General features: G+C 36.8%; 3 protein-coding genes across 3 annotated transcripts; 2 read left to right on the forward strand and 1 right to left on the reverse strand.

The window, feature by feature from the left end:
- The first annotated feature begins 3,472 nt into the window (after positions 1-3,472).
- Positions 3,473-5,287, forward strand: LOC139848291 (pentatricopeptide repeat-containing protein At1g09220, mitochondrial). Its single transcript, XM_071838027.1, has one exon. The coding sequence runs from the start codon at positions 3,473-3,475 to the stop codon at positions 4,841-4,843; it is 1,371 nt and encodes a 456-aa protein (XP_071694128.1). The 3' UTR covers positions 4,844-5,287.
- Positions 5,288-7,193: 1,906 nt separating this feature from the next.
- On the forward strand, positions 7,194-7,942 carry LOC139847722 (nudix hydrolase 17, mitochondrial-like). Its single transcript, XM_071837445.1, has one exon. It carries the CDS (start codon positions 7,288-7,290, stop codon positions 7,786-7,788), a length of 501 nt encoding a protein of 166 aa, XP_071693546.1. The 5' UTR covers positions 7,194-7,287; the 3' UTR covers positions 7,789-7,942.
- A 991-nt stretch (positions 7,943-8,933) lies between these two features.
- LOC139848305 (protein S-acyltransferase 11-like) lies at positions 8,934-12,033 on the reverse strand. Its single transcript, XM_071838038.1, has 4 exons — positions 11,804-12,033; positions 10,828-11,053; positions 10,437-10,735; positions 8,934-9,624 (listed from the first exon to the last, which is right to left on the reverse strand). Exons 1-4 carry the CDS (start codon positions 11,843-11,845, stop codon positions 9,145-9,147), a joined length of 1,047 nt encoding a protein of 348 aa, XP_071694139.1. The 5' UTR covers positions 11,846-12,033; the 3' UTR covers positions 8,934-9,144.
- Between the last annotated feature and the right edge of the window lie 307 nt (positions 12,034-12,340).

The following is a 12,340-nucleotide window of genomic DNA, read 5'->3' on the forward strand; positions in this document are numbered from 1 at the left end:
GGATGCCTTTAGACGAGATCGAGCTAAACAACAAGTTAGAATATGTCGAGGAACCGATTGCTATCCTTGACGAGAAGGTGAAAATGTTGAGGAATAAAGAGGTGAGAACTTTCAAGGTTCAATGGCGGCGAAGTAAAGGTTCCGAGTTTACTTGGGAGCCCGAAGAGTTTGTCTTGGTTTATCTTCCTGCTTGTCATGCGGCGTGGATTGCGAGGTCGCAATCCGGTTCAAGTGGGGGAGAGTTGTAAGATCCTGTTTTCTTTTGGGTTTGGACGCCGTCCAACACTTTGGGACGCCGTCCTAGTTTGAATACCTGGACGCCGTCCAACACCTTGGGACGCCGTCCCAGTTTGAAGACCTGGACGCCGTCCAACACCTTGGGACGCCGTCCCAGTTTGAAGACCTGGACGCCGTCCAACATTTTGGACGCCGTCCAGAATGGCTGGCAGACAGGTCTTTTTGCTTTTAAATATTTTAGATGGGTAAATTGGTAATTTCACTTGGTGGACGAATTAAAGGCCTTAGGATCAGTTTGGTGAACTCATTACTTCATTTCTCAACCACCAAACATCATCCATTCATTCTAGAGAGAGAGAGGGTGGTTAAGTGTGAGAAAGCTTAAATCGGGGAAGAAGAAGCTCATTTCGGGTTAGAACTCGGGAGTTAAAGTTGTTCATCTCCTCGTTAGCTTCGTTTTGATTGTTGTGGTAAGCTCTAAACTTGATTACCTTAGTTTAATATGTTTAAGGGTTAGGGTTTGGGTTAATGTTGTACATAAAACCCATGTATGAGTGATTTGGGGGTTTTGGGTAAGTTTGGGTCATGAAGACCCAAATGGTGACTAACCTAGGGTTTTGAAAGGGTAAATGGTGTAAATGGGTCTTAAAGACCTAAGTAAATACTAATACACTTATAGTTAATGTTAGTGGGTGTGATTTGGGTTGTGGGTGACCCAAATGGGTGTGTTGACCTAGAAATGGGTCGAATGGGTCTTTAATGACCTAGGTTGTCTTGCATGTATGAAAACGAGTTAACTTTGTGGTTAAAAGTGTGTTAAGACCTTATTTGGCTAAAGTTAGGGTTTTTGGTGAAGTTAACCCATTATTAGGGTTAAGGGTGCAAAATGGGTCGGGATTACACTTTGGGACAAAAGACTCTAGATTTTTGAGTGAGTTGCTTGACCGACTTGAGTTGTGAATTGATTATGTGCTAAAATGTAATAGGTACGTTACATTGAAGTGGCAAGTTCGGTTATCTTTCACGAAGACTCTAAGGTGAGTGGAGTAATTATACGTATGTGTATATGACGTATTTATTTGTGGGTGTTATGGTATGAACCATCGAGCCGGTAGTGCCATAACATGTGTGTGATCGAGTGTGAACCACGAGCCGGTAGCACTATAAACTAAGATGTGAACCACGAGCCGGTAGCATCGAGTGTGAACCACGAGCCGGTAGCACTATAAACTAAGATGTGAACCACGAGCCGGTAGCATCGAGTGTGAACCACGAGCCGGTAGCACTATAAAAGAGTATGACTCAATTGCGTATGGTGTGAACCACGAGCCGGTAGCACCATAGCGTTATGGTTAACCATATTGAGATTGTTGATTGTTTGGCATATTGTTTAAATATATTGTGTTGAGTATATGCTAATGCGGTTTTGTGATAATGTGCGACTTGTTAAGTATTTCGGGTATGATGTTATGCTAATTTGAGTTTCAAGTTCGTATAAGGTATTCGGTAATTGTGATTGCAAATAGATGGGTTATATATATGTATGTATAATTATTGCATTCACTAAGCTTTGCTTACCCTCTCGTTGTTTACTTTTTTTATAGGCTCGGGCGTTGACAAGGGTAAGAGCGTTCAATTGGATTAGTGATCTCCCGCTTGTTTTGTTGGGGGATGCTTTTGGGTATTAGCTTTTGGAGTTCGACCGAGATTGGGTAGTTTAACCCCAAACACCATGCTCTATTGTCGTTTGGAACTTAAACTTATGTTTGGTCGAAACTTTTATTTTTGAACGAAACTCGTAAATCGGGCGATGTGGGCCCGTTGATGTAAAACTTGATTTGATGATGAAAATCTCTTAGTTTCATTTATATTGACTTGTGGTAAAAAGGTTTTCGTTTGAAAGTGTCGGGAAGCGGGTTTTCCGCTCGTGTGAGTTGGACCCGTGATCAGTGGCTGGAAGGCCATTGGGACGCCGTCCCAATTCCTTGGACGCCGTCCCAGTTGGTTGAGCTGGACGCCGTCCCAAAACTCTGGACGCCGTCCCACCCTTCTGAGCTGGACGCCGTCCAGGATTCTGGACGCCGTCCAGATGCACTGCCTTAAAATTTTTTTTTTTTTTGGTACGCGTTTTTGGGTTTATGAAGTCGGGTTGTTACAGAGAGATTGAGGAACAGTTGGCTGCGATTGAATTGGAGCCTGAACTGCATGATACGTGGGCGTGGGACACAGGCCACGGTGGGAATTTCACAACAAAAATTCTTACAAATTTGATTGACGCAAAGACAATATGTGTGGGCTCAAATGTAAGAGAGACTTTAAAGAATAAATTGGTGCCGAAAAAAGTGGTGCCGAAAAAAGTTTAGTCTTTATTTGGAGAGAGAGGAAGGGGCGGTTACCGGTTCGAGTTGAGCTCGATAAAAGAGGGATTGATCTCCACTCGGTTCGTTGCCCATTATGTGACGATGACATCGAGTCGGTTGACCACTCCCTCTTTTCTTGCAAAAAAGTATTCGAGATTTGGTGTAAAATTTATAATTGGTGGGATATGAGTGGGTTATCGAGTATAAATCTGGATGATATTCTTCAAGGCAAAATGGGTCTTCGAGGTTCGGATTCGGGAAAAGAAATTTGACAAGCAGTTCTATGGTTGAGTTGCTACTTAATTTGGAAGAATAGAAATCAAGCGGTTTTCAAAGGTAAAGGTTGGAACACTCCGATGGCAATTAGCGAGAGTCAAAATAAAGGATTCGAGTGGATCGCGAAGAGAATTAAAGGAAGAAAAATCGATTGGCATAATTGGTTCAATAATCCATCGCTTTTCTTAGTTTAAATTCGGGCGATTTGGATGCTATCTTGGCATCTATGTCTAGGGACTTGCTCCATTTTTTTTCTGTTTATGCACTAATGTTGAGTTGTACACAAACGTGAACTATGTAATGATTTTTTGGTGGGAATAAATTACTACTTTTTAAAAAAAAAAAAAAAAAAATTCCTATATACGTTGAACCATAATCAATTACACTTGCTTTTACAATACTCGAATTAATTTTTTCCACTGAAAAACATGAAAAAGGTTTTAATAGCGGACTAGCGGAGTATTTATTGAAACGTGCACTTGTGTTATATTAAGTGCTTTAACAAGTTTTATTATACTACTATAGTAGCTAAAAAAGTATAAATAAAACAAAGAGTTATACGTATATATTAAATCCACCAAACTTATCACAAAATTATTATGAGAAAAGACTACAATTTCTTATTATCCTTACTACAAAAACATCACTCCAACCGCCGATCAATTCAACAAATCCACGGTCACTTGATCACCGTAATCCACCCACTACCTATCACGCTCTGGACCACCGTTCTTCGTCATTACTCACTCGGAACTTCACCGGAAGAAGCTTTATTGCTCTTTAAACACCATCTTCACCCCACCCCAACATTTTACAGCGATAGTTTTACTTACGCTTTCTTGATCAAATCTTGTGCTAATTCAAACCTACCTGGGTCGGGTTCACAGATACATTCTCTCACATTCAAATCCGGGTTTCATACCCATGTTTACGTACAAACAGCTTTGGCTAATATGTATGTTGTCTGTGGGTGTTTACATGAATGTCGCAAAGTGTTCGATGAAATGCCTGAGAGAAATTTAGTCACTTGGAATGTTTTAGTTACTGGGTTAGCAAAAATAGGTGAAGTTGTGCTAGCAAGGTCGTTCTTTGACGTAATGCGGGTTAAGAATGTTGTTTCTTGGAGCGGTATGATTGATGGGTATACACGAGCTAATCAACCCAAGGAAGCAGTATCATTATTTCGGAAAATGATTGCACTAAGTGGCAGTGTTAAGCCAACCGAAATAACCGTTTTAGCACTTTACCCTGCCATTTGGAACCTCGGGTCTTTAGAACTATGTCAATCGGTTCATGCTTATGGAGAGAAAAACGGATTTTATGCGATGGACATACGTGTTACAAATGCTCTTATCGATGTGTATTCAAGATGCGGGAGCGTATATAACGGTTGGCGAGTTTTTGAGCTTATAGATTGTGACGTTAGGAATTTAGTGTCGTGGACGTCGATTATATCCGTGTTTGCAATGCATGGATTGGCAATGGAAGCTTTAGACTGTTTTAAAAAAATGGAGAAAGTAGGCTTGAAACCTAATAGGATTACTTTTTTGAGCCTTTTAAGTGCTTGTAGTCATGGGGGATTAGTTGAAGAAGGGTTAATGTTTTTCAAGAAAATGGTGAATGAGTCTAATATTGTGCCTGATGTCAAGCATTATGGGTGTTTGGTTGACATGTTGGCGAGATCAGGGAGGCTTGAAGAAGCAGAAAAAATGGCTATGGAGGTACCAAAAGATATGGCGAATGATGTTGTTTGGAGGACATTACTTGGGGCATGTAGTTACTATAATAACGTTGAAATGGGGAAGAGAATTACGAGTAGAATATTTGAAACGGAGAGACGTTACTCTGGTGATTATGTGCTTATGTCTAATATCTATTCGGGTGTGGGTGATTATGTTGATTCGGAGAACATTAGGAGAAAAATGGATCAAATGGATGTTTGTAAAGTACCGGGTCATAGTTATGTTTAAGACCTAAAAGTAGAGGTGGTCTGATTAACTGCTCGGGTATGGTGTCAAAATGGGTTGAGGGTCAATGGGTCGAATGCGTCATTTCTCGAAGAGCTTGTTCGACTATAATGTAACATTTTGATTATGATCACGAAAATTATTTTCCTACTAAAACCGGTTGGATCTTTATATAATAAGATGCAAGTTGTATGCACAACTTACTATATGAATCTGTGATGGGTTTTTAATCATCTAATATCAATTAGTTTCATGTAGAACAAGGAAAAGATACATCCAATATTAGATTATTAGTTAAGAGGAGTAAGAACTGCCCATGGGAGCGTTCTGATGTCCGTTCTCATTAAGTTCTCACTTGCCAAAGTTCTGTCGGTGGTTTTGTTCTCTCCTTAATGTGAGTTCATCTCCAATTTTTATATATTTATTTTTGAATATTATTTTATCTTTTATGTGTGTTTAACAATCACTACAACGATAACAATACTTCATCCCACGTGTGCGGTTTGTGGGAGGTATCTAAACCACCACGAGAATGGTGGCGAATTCACGATGATAACTCAATGGAGTTCCAAATTTCTTTTCCAAAGTTAATTATATTTAAAGGGGGCAGGTTGCAATAGCGGAACTTGAACTCGGACACAGACGGGCTGAAAGTAAAAATTTAATAAATTTTTTAATGTCAGCAGGGGTAAACAATAAAAAAACTTATTTTTTGATAAATAAATTTGTTTAGTGTCAAACTTTCTTTTCCGTTAAATTCAGATGGGTCAAATACTCCCTTTGAGTATAACTATGTTTACCCAGCCACTCGCAGGTTGTTTACATTTAAAAGACCATAAGCTTTATAAATATACGGGGTCTATGGTAAAATTCATTGGTGTCATATATATAATTTAAAGAGTATATTATGTACTTTTTTTTTAAAATAGTGGGGTCACTTGCTTTAAAAATCGCCCTGCACGGGACATCATCACGATGTATATCTTTACCCACAACAGTGGGGATTTCGTGATGAAATATTATCGCTGACTGTATAAATAAAATATGTGGGGTTTTTGGCGAGTATATTTATAACTAGGGTGTTAGATTAGGTTAAGTAGTGATAGATGAATATGATGATGTGTCGCTTAAATGACTAGAATTCAAGTTTTGCAAGTTACCACCTACTACCACTAACCACCTGTTATAAAAGAGTCAATATTGTATGGGATCATCCCAAAATGTTTTAGATAACATTTAAATAATACGGAGTACATATTAAAGTAGTATTTACTATTTAGAGTAGGGAAATGATAAATTCAACATGATTTTTACTTCTTCCACCATCATTTAATTCCTCTTTCCCAAAATATCCTTCAATAAATTACAACAAAAAGTTTTAAAATTTTTACATTAGTTTATCATTAAGGGCATTTTAGACCATTTAAGTGGAAGAAGTAAAAATAATGTTGGATTTATCATTTCCCGAGTAGTTACATGTTTTGTTTCTCCCGTTTTGTCCCTTCTAGAATATAAAAAACCCAAAAAAATAAAATGAATTTCTAAATGTAACCCTCAGAGATGTTAACACGAAGAAAAAAAAATTGTATGACAACTCGCTACTCTAAAGTTAATAAATAACCGCTATTTAAATGAAGATAAGATATTTTGTTAGATTTATTTAAACATAGCTTCTATGACTATCATAGTGGTCCAGTGATTTATTTCTTTGTACTTGTGTATTGAGATGAGGGTGGGGAGGTCTAAAATTCGAGTTCCTCCCCTGAAAAATATCCGTGAGATTTATTTCCTGAAAGCTGTATTGGTCCGGGGAATGTTTTACCGACCCGTATTTAGGACCTCGAGATGATTTAAGGTTCGGATCCCTGTAATGTGATTCGGGTTTCCTGCCTGAAAGCGCTTGCGTTGCAAATGAGAGTATTCGATGACAAAACTTGCCTTTCAAAAAAAAAAAAAAAAAAAAATAACTTATGCAAGTTAACAACAGTTTATAAAACCCACTCTATATAAGTCCAAAACAAAATATCTGGTCCTCTCCATTTAAATATCCTATACGCAAGCTCCAAAGTCAAAATTTGTTTTATTTGGGTTAGATCCATCAATGAGTTAATTAGTAGCTGGTAACAAGTAAAACCGCATATATATACACTTAATAATAAAGATAAAGAAAAGAAGATTTGACATAAAAATACAGCGCAGAGGAAGCCCACATAGAATCTCACACGTGCCAGGTAACACGCATTCCCTACACCCGCATCCGCGCTTTTTTTATTTTCTTTTTTTATTCGTATTCATCAACCCCACTTGCCACATAAAAAACGCTGTTTTATCTCTATATATATCCTTCAACCATTCATCATATCTACAACCAACATCACATAACACAACCACTCCTCTACATACATACAATCTTATCGAACGTTGTTCATTTGTTCAAACAACAAAACATGGTAACCATGATTGCTAATGCTCGCAGGGGCCGCGAACTACAACGTTACGATCAAGGTCAACGCCAAGTCGTTGGCTGCATACCTTACAGACTTAAAACCGGATCAAATTACAAGGATTTAAACGACGAATTGGAAGTACTTGTAATTAGTGCACAAAGAAAAGGCAAAGGAATGTTGTTTCCTAAAGGAGGTTGGGAAACAGACGAAACGATCAAAGAGGCCGCTTTAAGAGAATGTATTGAAGAAGCTGGAGTTTATGGAAGTGTTGAAGGAGTGTTGGGTAAATGGTGCTTTAAGAGCAAAGGTAACGATGGATACTATGACGGTTATATGTTTCCGTTGCTTGTTGAGAAGCAACTTGATTTATGGCCCGAAAAAGATATTCGATCAAGAGATTGGGTGAGTGTGGCTAATGCTAAGGAAGTTTGTCAATATTCATGGATGAAGGAAGCATTGGATTTGTTAGTAACAAGACTCGAATTGAGTCGAGTTAAATAGTTTATGATTAGTTTCGGCATGTAGAAAACTTAGAGATTAGTTCATGTTTGTTTTGGAGTTTTATAGTCCAAGAATCATGTTATGGAAATGCCACATTCTTTATTCTTTGTACAATCTTTATCAATAATAATGGAAGCTAGGTTGATTGATTCCACCACCATGTGTTCGAACCAAACTTAGCTTTGTTCTCATTAGGAGTGTTAAAATTTGGTTTCAAACTGTTTAATCTGAAATCGTATCGAATGAAAATCAAAATACCAAATGAAATCGAAATTAAACAGACCAAATTTAAATTCAATTTTCAATTTGATTTTGGTTCGATTTTAGATTTACTTTTTTTAATTTCGGTTAAAACTTATTCAAAACCAAATAAAACTACTAATTTTTTCTTTTAAACGTTCAAAATTTTATAGGAAGGATTATAACGGATACATAACCGAACCCTTACCTCCATTCTTCAACCAAAGAAATGTAAAAGAATGAACATAATAAAAAAAATACTAACACACTTCTTAATAGCATGATTGTTACTGTAAAACGATTCCATTCTTGAACCTACAAATGCTCCACAAATGTTGTTGCTACGATAACGAACAACCGATCATTCCAAACCGAATTGTGATGACTATTATCATTCCAGCTAGATAACTCATTCTATGACATTACCGTTGTTGGGAAATATATAGACCACAAACTGATTTCAAAACCAAAAAGTGAATCCAAAATCAATGTTTTATGACTATTTTGATTAAAAATATTAGGTTTTAAATAGTACCGAATTCAAATTCAGTCGTCAAGGCTCTTCCAATTTTAGTAATGAATTTGAATTCGATTTATTTTGCTTCAAAAAGTTAGACCCGAACTAACAAAACCGAATAATCCGAGAAAACTGAACCAATGAAAACCTCCAATTCTCATAAATAATTGCTTTATTCATTTTTCGGTTCGTTCAAACATCATACTGACATGCTCGAAGATGAGCAAGAATATTTGTAAAGATCATCAAATTTAAACCAAGAACTGAAACTAATCAAAATGACACTATTGAAATTAATCAAAATGAGACTAACTTGCAAGAGATGTTGAATATAAGATATATAATGTAAGCACTAAATTGGATGCATCATACAATGACCAATCTCTTGTATATATCCACTTATTGGCCCACCATAAAACAAGTGACCTTCCAGATACAGAGGTTTAAACCATGATATGAACTACAATTACAAAAACATAATCATACATGTATAGAATAGAAGTTACAAATGTTTGTATAAATTATATTTTTAAACTACAAAGAATTGAAAAAAAAAAAGATTGTCAAGTTATAATAGTATATCAGGGTTGCTCTGCATTTCACTTCTTGTGCTTCTTCTTAGAATTCCAAAAACTAAACACATATCTCGTTGCGGGATACGGAAAACCAAAAAACCGAACGATATTCTGACAATCTTTTTCCTCAACTTCATCATCTCCGTTTGAATTCGAACTTAACTGACTTAAATACGTCTTCCCTTCATAAATATAGCATAGTTGCTGCCATAAAAGCACAGCTAAACCAATTTCTACAGCAACGCTCGCAAAAAACAGGTAAATGAGTACGAAACCCCTAATGGGTAATGACTCTACAGATATAAGAAACGGAAGGGCACTTTCTTTGATGACTTCGAGAATGGTTGACCTAGTCAAAACAGTAGCAGGAACGTGTCGTAATGGGGGCCAGATTTGATATGCTATGTATGGTGATACAATAGAAATGTAGAAAGTACTAGTGACTGCTGATATGAGGAACAAGATGAAGCTTCGATGGTTTCCCGCACCAACACAATTACCAATCTGCATACGTACAAGGAAATTTTAATAATGGTTAAAAAATGGCAATGTCTACCCATTTGGCATAGATCGTTTTATTTCAGAAAGAAGATTATCATTGTAATAACACGATTCTCTTAATTATGTGCATCAACAAATTGAAGAATAAAAGTATAGAGATTACAAAAAAGTGGTCATTAGTTGGCTCAGTCCGACACTATCTATTTTAGTGTCCGTTTGTTTTTTTTTTTTTTTTTTTTTCCTAATTAAGTTCTCTCGTCTGAATGAATATAAGATTTCTGTGAGAGATAGTGACTAATAAAAAAGTTATTGTTTGTTTTAAGTGCTGAATACCGTTTGAATAATGGAAATGACCAAATTAACCCTCTATATAGGGTAGTTAATAGAGCAGTTACTGATTAGTTTTATTAAACCTCAAGGTGGTGGTGTATTGGTGATGACGTGATTTCCCATAAGGGAGGTCATGAGCTGCAAAATATTTCCCTTAGAGGTTACCTGCCCATTTCATGGGCCACGGAGGTTGCAAATGTCTTGTTTTCGAGCCTCACATGACGGGGTTTTACCACAAGCGATGCCCCTATGAATTCGTCATGTGGGTTTCCTCGTAAGGGGTGGTAGGACTGTAATGTTCGTCCCAGAAAATGATCGGGCGGGCGGGTGGGTTTCACATCGCGTCTCGGACCCCATCAGTGACTCCTAACCGCCGTTAAAAAAAATAATGCTACTTTTTCAAAAATATTATTCCCTCATCCCCTACAAGTAATCTAATGTTCCTCAAGAATTTAACATCATATATGAAGTAATAGAACACTTACGAATGGGCAATGATGATCCATGTCCAATACACACATTCCACATGAACGACAATGATGAGTACTTGGTGGCTTTGGCTTCGAACATACGTGACAAAAGTTGTAATCCGCAAGAGCACCTCTTCCGACTTCCGGGTAGCTGCCCCACGACATATGTGGTGGTGCACCGGGAGACCGAAAAGCAGCCAGTACATAAGTTGAAATTGTACATATTGACAAAATACCCGTTATAGTCAAATGGAATACACCACATAAATAACTCATTGAAAATACAACAGGATAAATAGCCCAAACACCACTACCTGTAGAATGGAGTAAAATGTACCCAAGTTATAAGAAAGATATGAATATATTGTACTAAATTATTATACAAACTATGGATACGAAACTTTACCTATAATGAAAAGCATGAATAGCAAAAGAATAATGACGAAAGTTCGGTCTCGAAGACGTCTTAACCAAAAGTACTTATTATCGGATTTACGTGCATTGTGATTAGTAATGGCTCCACACCAACCACATTTGAATACAGGTGAGTAAGGTGCAATAATAAGGCGTAGTCCACACCCCCAACAAGTTGTCTCGTGTTCGTCATTTATTGATGTTACGTATTGATCTTCCTAAACGAAACGAATTCCACAAGTGACAACAGTTAATAAAACAATTGACATGAATATGTCCGACACATAAAAAACTAAAAGTAGCATTTACTCTGGCATGTATTTAATTTCGAACTCAAGACAAGGTTGTAAAAGTCAGTAGTCGGGAACTAGTCGGATATGACCTTGTAGGGACTAGGGACTAATCGGTCAAGTCAGAGACTAGTTGGGGACTAGTCGCATGTTGACTAACTTTGACTTTTAGTGTTGAACGATTTTGACTGAATATAAACTAAAATTTCGAGTTTGACCGACTACATTGGACTTATGACAACTTTGACATAATATATCAGCAAAGTTGGATACTAGTCGGATTACTTCAAAATCCCGACTAGTCGGCCAAGTCAGGGGTGGCCGGGGCTAGCTAGTTGGCCTAGTTGGAGGCTAGTCGGGGGACTTTACAACCATAAAGATACTAAATCAGTTCGAACTCCGGTTGTAGCTGCAGAAATGCATGCTACAAAGTCTGCAATAACTAAATGAACTAACCGTATCTAACTATATCATGCTTTGTGAATTACATTCACTCAATAATCACAGACAACAATTAACATAAACAGTATGACTAATATTAATAAACTTTGATCATTGGTTTAACTTTGACTTAGTCAAAATCAAACTCAACAGTTATAAAAGCCTAAAACCCTAAGAAACAATACAGAACATGAGTAAACATCAATCAATATTAGATTTATGTGAGTGAAGATTTACTTGTTTTGTAGAGGAAGGTGGGGTTGAATCCATGAAATCCATAAAAACAAACCGCCCTAAAGTATTAATCGCTTAAAGAACAAGATTTGAGTTTGATTTTGATTAAAATTTTTGACGAATAAACCAAAGAATTAGAATTAGAGTTATAAAATTGATGGGTTGAGATGAAATCTTTTAGAATCGTTGACAGTTATATATAGGAAATTGTATAGAAACATGAAAGTCAAATGTGTTTTGTTCCAAAAGGTTTTACTATGACGCATACAAGGACAAGGATTTACTATCTGACATAAAACAAGCAGCTCTCTTTAAAGTGTTAAAAGAAGAAATTACGACGTTGGTACCTGAAGTTTTTTTACATTATTATTACAATACCTAAACTTTTTTTTCGCGTAGTTGGTACCTAGTAGCTTTTGTTTAACTTGCGTGGTTGATACCCCTAGCTAACTGCAGTCAAATTTTAATAGTTAACCCCATACATGTGAGGGTATTTTTATCATGTTCCTATTTTTTTTTTGAATAATCTAGTTTTTTCTT

Source organism: Rutidosis leptorrhynchoides, chromosome 5 (genome assembly GCF_046630445.1).
Source record: "Rutidosis leptorrhynchoides isolate AG116_Rl617_1_P2 chromosome 5, CSIRO_AGI_Rlap_v1, whole genome shotgun sequence".
NCBI lineage: Eukaryota > Viridiplantae > Streptophyta > Magnoliopsida > Asterales > Asteraceae > Rutidosis > Rutidosis leptorrhynchoides.